The sequence below is a fragment of the Rhamphochromis sp. 'chilingali' genome (assembly GCF_963969265.1).
Source record: "Rhamphochromis sp. 'chilingali' genome assembly, chromosome: 5".
NCBI lineage: Eukaryota > Metazoa > Chordata > Actinopteri > Cichliformes > Cichlidae > Rhamphochromis > Rhamphochromis sp. 'chilingali'.
Window position 1 is genome coordinate 32784400 of NC_137932.1, and position 16451 is coordinate 32800850.

The 16451-nt window shown below is 41.8% G+C and overlaps 1 protein-coding gene across 2 annotated transcripts in view; it reads right to left on the reverse strand.

Moving 5' to 3' along the window:
• Positions 1-16451, reverse strand: part of rev3l (REV3 like, DNA directed polymerase zeta catalytic subunit) — a 94174-nt gene that overhangs the window by 35754 nt on the left and 41969 nt on the right. Inside the window, exons 2-8 of one of the 2 annotated variants that reach the window (XM_080881763.1) lie at positions 13709-13898; positions 13203-13277; positions 8916-9076; positions 5932-6064; positions 5641-5735; positions 4263-4364; positions 2305-2389 (exon numbers count right to left, since the gene is read on the reverse strand). In XM_080881763.1, the coding sequence (XP_080737889.1) occupies positions 2305-2389; positions 4263-4364; positions 5641-5735; positions 5932-6064; positions 8916-9076; positions 13203-13277; positions 13709-13898 (841 nt within the window). Of the gene's footprint in view, positions 1-2304; positions 2390-4262; positions 4365-5640; positions 5736-5931; positions 6065-8915; positions 9077-12478; positions 12655-13202; positions 13278-13708; positions 13899-16451 lie in introns of those variants that run through there. The other variant, XM_080881764.1, reaches the window with a different exon arrangement.

Genomic DNA, 16451 nt, shown 5'->3' on the forward strand with positions numbered 1-16451 from the left:
TTTACTTATCTGGGCATTTCGATTCATAATAGTATTCCAAAGATAATCAAGGAGAATTTTACTACTATGCTAAATAAGATCAAATCCGACTTTCAAAGATGGGACAATTTAAAAACTTCGCTTCAGGGTAGAATCAACACAGTAAAGATGAACATACTGCCACGGCTTAATTTCCTTTTTTTTATGTTGCCACTTTCTCCTCCTCTAACTTATTTTAAAGACATACACTCTGCGGTGTCTAAATTTATTTGGAATGGGAAAAGGCCTAGGATACGTTTGTCAACATTGCAGCGGCCCAAATTGTTTGGTGGCCTGGCAGTACCAAACTTTGAGTTTTATTACTGGTCATTCCAAATCAGGGCGCTTAGTACGTGGGTCAACCCAGAGACTACTACTGCGTGGAAAATGATCGAATCCGCCAAGGCAGCACCGCATAGACTACAAGATCTTCTGTTTGCTAATGTTCCCGCCAATACGCTCTACAACAACAACGAATTTGGACCTATTATTGCCAACTCTATACAGGTATGGAGGAAGATAGAACGGCGGCTGGGTGCTCCAGTTAAATTTTGTAAAAGCTCACCACTCTGGCATAATTTAAAATTACTATGTGGCAGCCGACCATTTGTTCAACCCTCTTGGTTCTCACTCGGGATAAACCTTTTTGATGATCTATTCAACGCCCAAGGCCTTTGCTCATTTCAGGACTTAAGGACACGTTTTTCTCTTCCTGCATCTTCTTACTTTGTATATCTGCAGCTCAGATCAGCTTTAAAAGCATACGGTGTCCCCTGGGACTCTCCTCTTCCCTCTCATCCCATGTTGGACTGGATCCTGCCTAAATCTGGCAGACCCTCTGTTTCCAAAATCTACAACAAATTAGCTGAACATGGTATGAAGTCCCTGCCCATTGAATCTATTTGGGTCAGGGAACTGGGAGAACTACAGGTTAATATAGACTGGGATACAGTGTGGTCTAATCTGAGTTTGACTTCTAAGAACCTGGCGCATCAATTAATTCATTTCAAAACCATACACAGAACATACATTACGCCCTATAGGAGGTTCCAGATGAAACTACAGGCTACGTATTACTGTCACATCTGCAATGATTCATCACCTGGCACGTTTTTGCACATGTTTTGGGACTGTCCTGTGGTATCCGATTTTTGGGTCTTTGTGAACTCTGTGTTATCTGAGGTACTGGAAGTTTTTTATGTTCCCAATCCTGGTCTTTGTCTCCTTAATGATACCTCTGAAATCTCCTTAAAACAAATGCAATGCAAAATGTTGTTCGCTGGATTTACATCCGCAAAGAAGACTATTACAAAGCAATGGTTCTGTCCTGACATTTGTATGGAATCATTCTGGAGACGATGTCTTATCCGTGTTATTGGTTTTGAACATACCACAGCAAAATTAAATAAAGCTCGACCCACGACTGTTGACGCTTGGAAAATCTTCTCATCCAGAGTTATCTCCTGGAAGAGGCAATAATTGGTTTTAACTTTGTGTTTTTGTGTCTTTTCTTTGCTGTCCCTATGCCTTGTTTGCTAATGTTTGCTTTGCTACTGCAGTTTACAGTTGTGCTGTATATGTCTGTACCCCCCCCCCCCCAAACCCCGTTTTAAATCAATAAAATGTTGATCACAAAAAAACAAGGCAACCAGAGAACTGCCACTCATTGGACAGTTTCTTGTTTTCAGATCATTCTCTGTAAACCCTAGAGAGTTTCTGAAATACTTAGACCAGCCTGGCTGCCAAGAGCAACCACATCACTTAAAAGCCCATCTTCCTTGTTCTGATGCCCAGTTTGAATTTCAGCAGTTCAGCTATGCCTGCATGCAACAAGGCGCTTTATATTGTACGGTAAAAATGCTACAATAATACAGAGAAACCCCATTAATCAGACAACCCTCTAGGCGCAAGTCCTTTGTGATAGTGGGAAGAAAAAAAAACTCCCTTTTAGCAGGAAGAAACCTCTGGCAGAACCAGGCTCAGGGAGGGGCAGCCATGTGCCATGCCCGGTTGTGAGTGAGGGGAGTGAGAGGAGTGAGACGTGACAAAAGGCTGCCATGTGATTGGCCATATGAGCTGTACAGGTGTACCTAACACCGGTACAAAATATACACAAAGTGCTACAGCACTTCTAAGCGAAGTGGAAGCGTTAATAAACGGTTAATATGTGATGTGATTATGAATTTTCTTCGTGAACAATCTTAAGGATCAAGATTCGTGCAGTCTTTCAGATATCATGTACCCTGGCACTACCAAGATAAATCAAAGGAAGGAGAATGAACTTACACATCAAACTCGTTCTCCTTGAGGATCTCCTCGACTCTCTTCATGAAGATTTTCTCACTCTCTGATGAGGTGACAAACCCACGATCTGGAACACATCAGACAAGCAATTTCAACACTGCACTTTCTGGCGCTTAGAAACATTCTTCAGACATAGAATTCTTCGCTACAATTAAAACATTGTGGTCAGTAATAGCTGTTAAGCATGCTGCTGTTTGGCTGGGTAATTTTACTGTCAGTCTGTAATAAACTGTGACCTTAATTCTGCATACCATAGTCTTTTGTCTTTGCACATTGTAAATTGTTTTGTAGGAGCTATAATTCATGGACATTATCTCAGTTCTTCTCTCTTCACTTTTCAAGCTTGGGAACCCCGTGTGCTTATGTGCTTGGGTGTAGGCCTGAGAAACTTTTTGTCACAGTGCAGCCATGCTCTGATTATTTGGCAGCCTATTTCCATGACAGCTGTGTGTGTGTGTGTGTGTGTGTGTGTGTGTGTGTGTGTGTGTGTGTGTGTGTGTGTGTGTGTGTGTGTGTGTGTGTGTGTGTTTCGGGGAGAATCAGACTTTGGCAAGATTCAAAGGGTTTGCAGTTTAAAGACAGTGCTTTCCCACCGATCATATGGACAGCTCTTTGAATTATAACTCTGACTTGTGGAGGTAATGGAAAATTCTAACAAAACTAAGACAGATGCCACAGTTGGACAAAGAGAAGCATAACATGATAGAAGAACACAGTGAGCCACAGTCTACACTGCCTCCAGACATTCTCAAAACTCTTTCACAGTAACCAGAAACACTGGCGCCACTGAAATGAGACTCCCCGCACATTAGAACCGAAGAATTTTGCATCCAAATCAACGTTTCAAAACATCTCCTCTCCTCTGAATTGAGAAATTCAAAAGTTAATTTACAATTTGTCATGTTGGTCAAACCATTCCTGAGCAGTATGAACAAAGCACATTTTCCTGCTGAAACCTCTGCATCAATTAGATTAGCGTCGGTGAAATGATGTAGGTGGCCTGTAACTATGTTTAGTAAGTATTATGCTGCAGAGCATCATACTGGCCTTCTTTAAAAGCGAATCATGCAGGCCAGCTCTTCTTTCCAGATAAATGAGACGTGCGCCCGGCCTTTGGCATAACGTCGAAGAAAATGTGATTCACCAGACCAGGCTGCATTCTCCTGCTGCTTCGTGGGTCACTTCTGACGCTCGCTTTGCAGCTGCTGAGGGCAGTAGCCAGCATGGGTACTGTGTCACATGGCCAAAGTCTGTGGCTATGCAGCTCCATAAACATTAAGCTGTGATACGCTGTGTTCTTACACTGTTCCAGCATAGGCACTGTTTACGCTTTCAGCACTAGCAATTCTGGGGGATGGAAGAATCGCCAAAAAAGGGCAATTCCTCAAGAAGTAGATCAGATGCTGGGTGCAGCATGGGTGATTTTCTTTTTAAAACTAATCCAACTGAATACTGATAAGGTGTGGCTGTTGTTATTGACAAGTGTGCCAACAGAAGTCTGTCTAGCCAAAAGCTCTCTGCCAATTCCATTTGCTGGACCTCTACATCACATTTGTTCTTTCGATGCCTGATAATGGAATCACCTGACAAACAACACAGCCTGCTTTGTTTCATGAAAATATGTTTTACTTTGCACTAATGAGCAGATTTGTGTCCCTGTGCATTGCACGCGTTCAGTTTATGAGCCTCGCTTGATAACCAAGCCTGCTAGCTCCAAAAACAGTCACTTCTGGCTCCAAACAACCAATGGGAATGACCCAAATGGTGAAACTGAAGAGTTAAGAAATGAATGGGTGACAGCATAGTGACTATGACCATCTTTTATATACAGTTAACCATACTCATACATTTTCCATTATTCCCAGATCGCAGAGAAATTAAACAGAAAACCATAGACTGACTTAGACAAAGCTAAGATTTTCCATGGTGAATGCCTGTACCTTGTGACTCGGGGGTTTCAATCTGGGAGGGCTGGTTCTTCTCTCTCCTCTGCTTCTCATCCTCCCAGATGGCCTGCAGGCCAGGATTCCTGCCAATTTGATCTGGAAAAAAATGGAGAATTAAGCACAAAAATACTCAAACTCTGTACCCTCAAACACGGTGTTTATATAAAGCTGTGCTTAACAACATCAACTCATAAAGTTGTTTTTAACTGCAAGAACTACTGCATAGTTTTTTGCACATGTTTCCACAGCAGGACTTCTGCTCTGTCTGTATAGCAGTCATTACACAGTCATGCAGCTCCAACACCGCAATTAAAGAAATAATGTGGAAAGAAGATGAGGTGCAGAGTCATTATTTCATCCAAAACCTGCAGCCTTAAAATAGGAAGCAGGAAGAACAAAAGCAGTGGGCATCTTTACACACACATATCACAATAACAGCTTTATCAACACACAGATAACTTGCACCTGACAATACACATCCTACACATCCCACAGACCAGTTATTATATACCAATATTATGTTAATAGGGTGAAGCAGTGATTCTCTGGATAATTTTTCCAGAGAATGGTTAACCTCACCTCCAAGCCCCACTCTCTCTTTAACCCTTACATCTAAACTTATCAGTTCTCATTCAGTCACATTGTTAGGACTTTCCACAGAACTTTCTGAAATCTTCTAGTCCTAATCTGCCTAATCTTTGCTGTTTTTAAGACACAAGCAAAGCTTAGAAGGAATCTTCTAGCTCCCAGGAAAATAAAGTTCCTGAGAAAAAGCCCTGGCTTTACAAACTGTAATAGTTCATAAGTGCAGAACACACGCACTTGTTGTCTATCACGGCCTCTCTTTTCACTTTAAGACAGATTCTTTGTGTGGTTTAAGCTTGTTAGGTCCCATCTGATTTCAATGATAAAACTCAAAGCATCTTTACAGCCCAGATGGAAGGACTGCTTTTAAGACAACACAACGTTCAGCAAAACTGGCACCGCTCAGATTGTAAGTGCAAGAATGACCTCTCTTTCTTTCTTTCACACGCTAAAACAACAGATCCAGATGTGTGCGATTAAAACAAATCTTTCAGGAACAAAAGCTGCATCTGCTCTGGCACTACATTACTTTGCCAGATGACAGCATCTGTCTTTATTGTCCCTGGTTCGTTTTAACCCTCTATCCCATCCTCTGTACGTCTAGCTGCTCCCCTGTGATTGGACGGATTAGGTCAGATCCACGATGTTTGTATTTGGGGCTGATAACAGATTCGATGTGTGGCAGCCGTCAGAGCAGTCCATCACTCTTCTGTGCTTTAACTTGAATTTCACATTCCCCCACCCGTTGCTTTCTTAAGTTTGTGGCTGCAATACTGAGTGAACTTACTTTCGATTTCGAGGCGGTTGAGAACATCCACAGCAACAGCATCAACCTCCAGCTCACAGGTGCTCTGCCTCTCCACCTCATCCAGGACTAAAGAGCTACAGTCAGTGAACATAAAAAAAAAAAAAAAAAAAAAAGGGGGGGGGGGGGGGGGGGGGGAATAAATGAATAAAAACAAGCTACCATTTTGGTTTTCAATTATCTTTACGGAGAACTAATATCCACTGCAGCTCGGACATAAGCCAAAAACAGTGCATTCAGATTCTGCTTAGACTAAGATGTGGCGAGACTCGCCTGGGTATGGCGTTCTCCTCCCAGCGGACGAATGTGCCTCCTATGGTGCTGTCGTTGAGCTTGGACGTACAGGGAGCCTTCCAGGGGCTGATGCTCCTGAACGCCGATCCTTCTGGGTCTGCCTTTGCTTCATCTGTTAACCATATACAGAGATATACATAAGAGGCACATGAGAGGATCACAGTAACGGTATTTGGATAACCACAGGGTTTTCATTTCATGCAGATTGATTAACTGCTCAGTGCTGCCATTTCTTAGCAATTAAACTGCGATCCACACTGTTAGAGAATCTGAGGTATAATGAATCATGATTATCCTCCTTTCTTTAATGCAGCAAAGGTAAGCACAATAAAACATTGTTTTGTTACATGGAGAGTTCTTTTGGTACCTGTGACACTTTTTAATCTCAGTATTTAGGAGGCCAGAGTGTTCAAGTTGTTGAATGGACTTCAAAACACATTAAGGGTTTCATTTATCTTGAATTGGCCCATTTTACCAGCTCAGTCTATTATTATTCTGCTGCTTGATCCCAGATTAGGAACTTCCTTTCAAGTTGGACATTGAGGGGAGCAGAAAATGTAAACTGGTGTACCCATTATTGGAGCATTTTGGTTTCTTTGTTGTAAGGGGAACACTGGAGCCCTTTTCCATTGATTGCATCAGTGTAGAGGTGGATCAAACACGGGAACTGTGCTTTTGTTGGAGGACAGTCAGGCGTGAGGACTTCTATAAAAGAACTTTATTAAAAGAACAAGTGTGGAATTTCCTGTCTGGAGTCTTTAATGGCCTCACAAGTGAAGGTGGTCCTGCTGGGCGGGATGCTCTCTGGGAGTGTGGAGAGAGGTCTGATTGGGCACGACGACCAGAAGGCTGAGTTTAGGCCTAAACTCAGATCAAACAGAGTTGGCAATCAGGGGTTTTAGTGCCTACGAGGGGCGAGAGGAGTTGGGTAAGATTCACCAAAGATCTGAAGAGAAACCCCCAGCGTGACACTACCACTGTGAGGTCCAAGACACTGCTGAGCTTCAAGCCCACACACTACCACCTCTCTCCAGGGGTTACGTGAAGCAGATCAATACAGAGATATCAAGAGTTCAGCTCACTGTAGCACAAATCATAGATACATGTAGGTCCACAAGCTTTGGAGAATGACACATTTTTTTGGTTCTTCAGACTTTATTTGTTTATATACCGCTTTGTATTTGATGACTAGATATTATTCAGCTCCTGCTCTCTTCCACAGTGTCTCTTCTGTCCCGTCTCCCTCCTCTCACCCCGAACCTGTTGCAGCAGATGACCGCTGTTTTGCAAGCCTGGTCACACCACAGGTTTCTTTTTGTTAAAAGGGAATTTTTCCTTCCCTTGCTGCCAACACAAATACAGGGCTATAAAAATTAAGCTAATGAAATTTCTAAAGCTTGCAGTTCTTCTAATGACCACTAGAGACTGAGTCAATCCCCATAGACACCCATGTAAAGTTATCAAACTTTACAGCATTAAAAGCTTTTGAGAAGCCAGTATAATATTTTATAATCTGGGTGAAAGCTGTAGCTAGCAGCCCTCTGTGCTTCATTTTTAATATGTGAAATTCTATTTCATTAGTCAGTTAGCAATAATTAGCACGTATGTGTGTCTCTGTGATGCACCTGTACATTTTATGGATGTAGCTTGATAAGATAACTAGCAGTAGCTGAAGACGTAGGTCACCACCTTGTCATCCAAATAGTCACTTCTGGCTCCCAAAATATATAAATAAAAAGATTTATGTTAAAAAAACCAAAATCATGGTGGCAGTGAAAATTCTCACCCCGAGTCGTCCGATGCAGACTGCAGAACCCAACAGGAAACTGGTTCTTATGTTATCTAAATTAAACAGCCACATCAGTCAGCTGTGTACTTCTCTGCTAAGCGGATAATGGCAAAAGTAAACTACAAACTTGATGGTAGCCGGTGAAGAAAAAGGAGGAAATACTGTTTTTCACATTGGTCAAACGCCACTTCATGTGTAAGAAGACACAAAGAAAGACAGAAGCAATGAACATCATTCAAACCTGTTGTAATTCTACAGGGTAAATGGTTTATTTTTATAGAGCTGCTTGCAGTGTGGCTAATATTAGATAAAGACAGCATGAAAAGTGTCTCCCATGTTTTGCTTGTTCACAGACTGTCACATCCAACTTCTGCTATGTATTCACCTTATAAATCAAACAGGAGCCAAAACCTAGAGCAGCTGCAGCAGGTGTCTAATCTGTTACTCTGTAGATGTGACACGGCTCCACAGGCTACAGGGAGCTCAGACAAATAAAATGAAGAGTCTGAGACTGCGGGCTACTGATCCCCAGTATCTGCTTGCCATTCCTGTCCTCATACTTTTCCACTTGTTACTTTCATATGGAGGTATGCGTCCTCTGTATTTCACCTTTGGCCATTAACGAAAGGAACAAGACAGAAAGAAAGACAAAGAGGTCAGAAAAAGAAAGTTCAGAGAGAAAGAGAGAGAAAAGAGCAAAGACCACAAGACAAAACGTGAAGGGAAACGTGAGGACAACATTAGGGATGAAAACAGAGAAAAAGACAACAGAGGCATCCTGAGGCTGAGGGGAGATCAAGACTAATTCAATATGACATAAGGCATGGCAACCCTTCCCTGGCCTGCTCTCATCCCTGCCGAGCAATGAGGGAACAATCAAGTAATGAGTTAAAAAAAAAAAAAAAAAAAAAAAAGGCACTGCCAACTGATAAAAAAAAAAAAAAAAAAAAAGAGCAGCCTGTCCTGCATCCTAAAGTACACGAGGGTAAGTGTCAGATTAAATCTATGGGTTTTTCCAAGTATGAGGAAAATGTTTATCGGTCAGTACTACAATCAGATGCTAAAATTAGATTTTGATGACAAGGCACGAAGAAAAAACTGACAGAAAACTCAAACAAAAAAAGAGAAGAAGACAAGATCGGAAATCTGTGCTCTCCCTGTCCAAATCCCTTACCTTTTTTCTGGCTGCTTCGAAACTTGACAGCTGCCAGGTTAACCAGGTTCATGCCGTACAGGTTGTAGTCTATGAAAAGCTGCAGCAGGTAGGGGATGTGGCCCTCATGAGGCTGGTAACTCTTGTTCATCACGGCTCCGCTTTGCAGCAGCTCGCACACTCTGCAGCAAACACAGATTGCTCCATTTAAAATAAAAAGATACATGTGCCACTTGGTGTTTAAAGAAAAAACATTCAACCGCTTACACACAACTGAACAAATGCTCCCCCAGCTCGAGAGAAAGCGTTTTTGGTGGAGACCAGACACAACTGCGGTCTGCCTTGAAATCAAGGATTGCTACAAGTTGTATCTGATAAAGTTTTCTCAGCAAAGCTTAATCATTTTGTTCCTTTTTGCTCTGAGGGTATGCTCTGAGGATGAGAGAGAGATCACAGAGATGTCATACCACATTTTTATCAAGCTGCACAGCAGAGGCCAAAATGTCAAGGACTGGCTCATATCTACATTACCCCACTGTGAAATTAGGAATGTTTAACTACACAAGCTTCAGAAAATCAAGCACATTGATGTTTGAGACAGGCTCCAAGTACATGTAAAGTGGGGCTAGTAAATTCAGTTTCACTTAGGCCCAGAATTTTAGTTTATTGGCATGCTTTAATTTAATATAAAATGTCTACATCTTCATATACTTTAGTCCACATACAGCCCCAAGAAAAGTTTAAATGTTTAGAAGTTTTACCATTCAGTCATACGAAGACAGAGAATTACTGATTTGTCTATACAAAGGCTTCCATACAGGCCCCTCTTACATAGTCTGAATATGACAACTACTGGAAATACTGGGTAGTTAATCTAATCAAACTTTACTTAATCAGTGAGTGAAACTCTTGAGATTTACAATCTCTTTTCCAAGAGTGTCCGGGGCTAACATCGGCAGCATTAAACTTGCATGTTTTCCAAAGGCAGGAGAAACAACAGTTCTTAGAGAAAATGGGGGAACATGCAGACTCCACATACAGGGAGTGCAGAATTATTAGGCAAATGAGTATTTTGTCCACATCATCCTCTTCATGCATGTTGTCTTACTCCAAGCTGTATAGGCTCGAAAGCCTACTACCAATTAAGCATATTAGGTGATGTGCATCTCTGTAATGAGAAGGGGTGTGGTCTAATGACATCAACACCCTATATCAGGTGTGCATAATTATTAGGCAACGTTCTTTCCTTTGGCAAAATGGGTCAAAAGAAGGACTTGACAGGCTCAGAAAAGTCAAAAATAGTGAGCTATCTTGCAGAGGGATGCAGCAGTCTCAAAATTGCAAAGCTTCTGAAGCGTGATCATCGAACAATCAAGCGTTTCATTCAAAATAGTCAACAGGGTCGCAAGAAGCGTGTGGAAAAACCAAGGCGCAAAATAACTGCCCATGAACTGAGAAAAGTCAAGCGTGCAGCTGCCAAGATGCCACTTGCCACCAGTTTGGCCATATTTCAGAGCTGCAACATCACTGGAGTGCCCAAAAGCACAAGGTGTGCAATACTCAGAGACATGGCCAAGGTAAGAAAGGCTGAAAGACGACCACCACTGAACAAGACACACAAGCTGAAACGTCAAGACTGGGCCAACAAATATCTCAAGACTGATTTTTCTAAGGTTTTATGGACTGATGAAATGAGAGTGAGTCTTGATGGGCCAGATGGATGGGCCCGTGGCTGGATTGGTAAAGGGCAGAGAGCTCCAGTCCGACTCAGACGCCAGCAAGGTGGAGGTGGAGTACTGGTTTGGGCTGGTATCATCAAAGATGAGCTTGTGGGGCCTTTTCGGGTTGAGGATGGAGTCAAGCTCAACTCCCAGTCCTACTGCCAGTTTCTGGAAGACACCTTCTTCAAGCAGTGGTACAGGAAGAAGTCTGCATCCTTCAAGAAAAACATGACTTTCATGCAGGACAATGCTCCATCACACGCGTCCAAGTACTCCACAGCGTGGCTGGCAAGAAAGGGTATAAAAGAAGAAAAACTAATGACATGGCCACCTTGTTCACCTGAACTGAACCCCATTGAGAACCTGTGGTCCATCATCAAATGTGAGATTTACAAGGAGGGAAAACAGTACACCTCTCTGAACAGTGTCTGGGAGGCTGTGGTTGCTGCTGCACGCAATGTTGATGGTGAACAGATCAAAACACTGACAGAATCCATGGATGGCAGGCTTTTGAGTGTCCTTGCAAAGAAAGGTGGCTATATTGGTCGCTGATTTGTTTTTGTTTTGTTTTTGAATGTCAGAAATGTATATTTGTGAATGTGGAGATGTTATATTGGTTTCACTGGTAAAAATAAATAATTGAAATGGGTATATATTTGTTTTTTGTTAAGTTGCCTAATAATTATGCACAGTAATAGTCACCTGCACACACAGATATCCCCCTAAAATAGCTAAAACTAAAAACAAACTAAAAACTACTTCCAAAAACATTCAGCTTTGATATTAATGAGTTTTTTGGGTTCATTGAGAACATGGTTGTTGTTCAATAATAAAATTATTCCTCAAAAATACAACTTGCCTAATAATTCTGCACTCCCTGTACAAAGACCCCAAGTGGGTTTGAACCCAGGATGAACGCTAAGCCAGTGGTTCCCAAACTTTTTTCGCTAGGCCCCTCTTTGTTTTACAAGAAAAATGCTCGCCCCCCCGCGCGTGAGCGCACACGCACGCACAAACACATCCTCCAACCACACACGCCCATATTTTGCTCCATTGCGGTTTACTTCACACCTCAAACATTTAGTAAACAATTAAGCAAATACAAGTAAACTGCAATAAATTACAGGTAGTAAGAAAATAAACTACTAACTCTTTTACGCTACGTCCGCACCTACACGGGTATTTTTGAAAACGCAGCTGTTTCTATGCGTTTGGACCTTTCGTCCACACGTAAACGGCGTTTCGAATCACCAAAAACTGAGATTTTTTAAAACTCCTTTTTTTGCCTTTACGTGTGGACGAGGAATACAGAGTTCGTCACGCAACGTTAAAGGTATGTGCCTTTTTTCACGTCACGCTGTGCGCCACGTTATTGTTTACATGACATGAATTGCAGAATGGCAGATAGAGACAAAATACTGTTAATCTGACTATCTTCAGGTTTTACACGCTTACACATGCAGTTACTGTCCCTCCATTTAGAAAGGCAGAGGCGTCATGGTGTAATTTGTTTTTTTTCCTGTGTAATAATATTCAACATTGCTATCAATACATTTTTCAAAAAATGTCTCTCTGTGCAAAATGGGTTTAAAAACAAAAACATAAACAGCTGTGGGATCCTGTTTGTCCGCGATTTGAACCGGGGGAACAAATCATGGCAGGATCAGCCTGATATTATTTGTATCCCACTGTAACTTTACTGTATAAAGAGCTAACATCTCCAAAATGTCAGGAGTAGTTAGTCATTACAACAAGTGTTTGTGAACTAAAAATCAAGAATGTGGGACACTGTTTGTCCCTGATTTGGAGAGCCCAGTGCGTGCTCTCGACGAAGGGAAAACCAATTCTGCAGGGGAGACCTACCTTGGCACTTGTGCAGGTGAAGCCAAAGGGCAGATATGCTTCACCATATTTTCTAGTCTTTGGCTTAGAATGAAGTTGGTTTGGAAACATATTCAGCAATGCTTCATCTCCTGCTTTGCGTTTGTGGAGGCGCCCCGTGCTAGCAGCGTCCAAGCGTTGTTTTTTGTCGTTGTTTTTTTCCCCCCTTTCATACCGCGCCGGCCCCACACTTTGGGAAGGTCTGGTATAGCCTAAATATATATATTCACATCCAAACATACATGTAATTACAAATAAAATTTGCAGTTTCACCTTAAAAAAAATTTATTTTGACATCTGGCAAAAATGCAACCAAACCTTAAACATACTTACACACATACAAGGCCAGTCTACTTTTCCACCTTCCTTCCTTCCTTCACCCCACCCCTCCCCTCCCAGCGATACATCATTCGTTCCTCCAGCCTGTCCCTCTCTCTCTAACAGAGTTACTCGCTCTCTGCCAAGCCTCAAATCAGTAGCTCCACTCACACTTTCAACACCAACACTGATCACTCTGGCAAATAATTCACAGTCTTCCCGTGTGCTTTCATGCATGGACACACACTCAGCCAATCAATGAGTACAGCTGAATACGCAGCGATCGATTTCAGTTTAGTAAGCTGGCAGACTCGTGCGCACAGTGTGGCATTCAAACAACAGGAGGCTGGGATGATCTCTGCTCACATTAAACTGCTTCGATCCTTACCTCTTGACCATCTGAGGATTGTATAAATAGATCTTCATAAAGAGCTTCTCCTTGGCGTGATAACCATAGTAAGGCCTGAAAGAAAAGAAGAAGAAAAAAAAAAAAGGCATTCAATATGTAAACCTGCATCACATACACATGTTAAAGTAATGTATACATACACATATAGACAGGTCACAGAAAGTAAAGGTTCTCTGGTGCACAGTGGTGCTTGTCCATGCAGAGCTCTAAAAGCTAAAACCACAATCTTAAAGTGGACTCTGAACCTGACGAGAGTCTGAGTAACTGAATTAGCAATAATGTGACATGAAAACTTAGAATACGTATATCTGAAACTGAGTGTTTAGAGAAGTCTTAAGTCACAATTGTTGGCTCACACACCCTTTGTTGTTTCAGAAAGGCTGTGTTTAACAACAACCTTTACCAAAGTGTGCAGTCAAGCTGCTTTCTGAAGCAAATCTCAGCTCAGTTGTGTCGGTACAACACAGCAAACACAAGTTACTTACATGCCGGAGACCAGCACCACCTTGAAGACATGTTGGTTGTTGGAGGTGGGGTTTCCCATGGCGACGTTGAGGGCCCTGTCGATGCTGAAGGCCACTTGCCGCAGGTAGCGCTCTGGCTGCTGCCCATAGTTGTCGTACGGCACGTAGATGTAGGGGAACACACCGTGGAGGTGGAGACACGTCTTCTGGCCTGCAACGCAATAAGAAACTCTATTAAAGCAGGATTACAATTAATTATCATGTTTTCCAAGTCTCTTACATCGAAATGCACATCAGACTATAATGTAAGCTGCTGATCATTAGAAATACGTTCTGTACAGCTCATCTCTCTTCTGGGAATCCGAAGATCAGTGTCCAATCAGTGCCAGCGCTCAATTGTGGTGATGGTGTTTATGCAAGCTCTTATTCTTAGCAGTTGCACTGCTTCATTACAGCTGATAATTGTATCATTTAAGAAAATGTTGGGATAAAACCAAAGACAGTATAAAACTTGGACAAAGCTTCTAGCAAAAAAAAAAAAAATTAAGCCAATGTGGAATTGCCTTAAATCTCCTATCTGAAGGCCACCAGACAGTGAGAGCTGTGGTTGTAAAAACACTTCCAGTAATATTGGAGTCTAAGGGAAAACAGCTTTCAGTACTGACATATGTAAACATTTTCCTTGTCAGTTTATTAAATCCAGCTAATTAGCTGAAAAACTCCACAGAAAAAGACAGGAAAAGTGTGGGAGGAGTGCAGCACAGAGGTCGATGTGAAGTTAGGAATACTGCAGCTCTGTGCCGGCTGACCCAACGGTGTGACACAACGCTGCTCCATCATTGACAAGCACACTGAAGTTATCAGAGGTGATCTGTACTGCAGATGCTCCGATTCATTCTCTCGCTGCGATTATCAGCCTGGGCCAGAGCTTTTATCTGCTGTCTTAAGCCTCACGTAGAGAATAAGAACAGCAGTGTGAAAATTAACTTACAACGAAGGCAGAGGGTGGTAAGGCTCATCCATGCCAAGCCTCTTTCTGTCTGCTTATCTTGCATCACTGACAGGCTGACAGGCAGTTGGACAGGAGGAGGCAGCATTGAGCAAGAGCTTGACTCTTGCCCAGACGTGTCTGCACATGCCCAGAGACTTCCCCACAATCATCACAGGGAGAACAGAGGAGAGTGAAAAGGGGAGCTTCTGGCATTCTTCCTCTACCCCACACACATATACCCACAGCTTGCCAAGTCTCCATCCTCATTCTGTGTTTGACAGATGCTGTGTATGATGCAGTGCCGCAGTCCTCGGGGCACCATTGTCGAGACCCCCCAAGATGGCACCTCAAAAAAAAAAAAAAAAAAAAAAAAAAAAAGCAAAAGAAATATTCCCAGCATTTTCTGCACCAAGATACATGTCAGGGCATCTGAACAGGAAAGGGAGGGTGATGCAAGATGGAACGTGGTGCTGAAAGACAATGAGATCCTCAGAACATGCCAGAATCAGGCATCTACTGTGCTGGAGCTCATACAAGCAGAGCTACTCATAGTGACAGGAGATATGGATGTGTTTACAATGATGCTTGTAAGCCCGCACTGTTTCCCATTAACAATGATTAGATACGCAACAATTATTGGATTTATCAATTACTTGATTGCTAGAAATACTTAAACAAAACTGTGCCTGTGAGGCACTGATTGTCAAAGTCTTTTCGTAAGCAGAAAGTCAAACAGCTGATTTTGGACTGTACATTACTGCTCTTTATTAGGCAAAGCAAAAAATTTGAAAAACGTTTGTTTGAAGGACATGGCGGTGAGCTGGTATGACATGGGCATTGTCAAACTGGAACACTGTCTACAAATAATGCATCGGCCGAAATGGCAATAATGTAGAAAAATAAATAATTCTTCAACATTTGAAATGATGTCAATATTATAAAAAATAAACAGTTGTTTGTATTTCTTTCTTTTTTTTTTCTTTTTTTTTAAGGAGAGTAAGTAAGTAAGTAAGTAAAATTTATTTATATAGCACATTTCACAGATAAAAATCACAAAGTGCTTTACAGTAAGATCAGACATACAAGTAAAAATTAATTAAATTAATTAAAAGCCCGTTTGTATAAAAATGTCTTCAGCTGCTTTTTAAAGGAGTCAGTAGAGTCTAGACAGCGTAAAGACAACGGCAGAGAGTTCCACAGCCTAGGTGCCAGTGCCTGAAAAGCTCGATCCCCACGTGTTTTAAATCTAGAGCTTACTTTTGGGATTACCCTGTAATAATCCAAGTGCTAGAACTGCAGTTTGTGTCATGGCTGTTTGAGAATCGATCAAAGACTCCCATATTAAATGCCATTAAGTCCATCTTTTATATAAAGTATATGCTCGGCGCTAACTCTGTACTTATATTCAGGTGATTCTGTCAGCTACCTTAAGTAGAAGTGAAAAGGACATGGAGCAAATATTTGTATATATGAGACGTGAGCATAACACAGGAAGACATAAAGAAGTCACTGATTCCACAGATCACCATGATCACGGTTAGAATCGTAATAACAAATTTTTGTGATCTTGAAACTCAAAATAAAAAGGGGAAAAAAAAAAAAAAAAAAAAAGGAGAAGCAAAATTATATTTTCATCCAAGGAATGAAAATTTCACTGAATAAGACAATCAGCTGATCACTAGTGAAAATGTGGATTGGTGGCTCGTGGCATGCAGACAGACTGTGAGATCGGGAAGTCCCAGTCTTGTTTGTACCATGTGTTTGTGTGTCTAC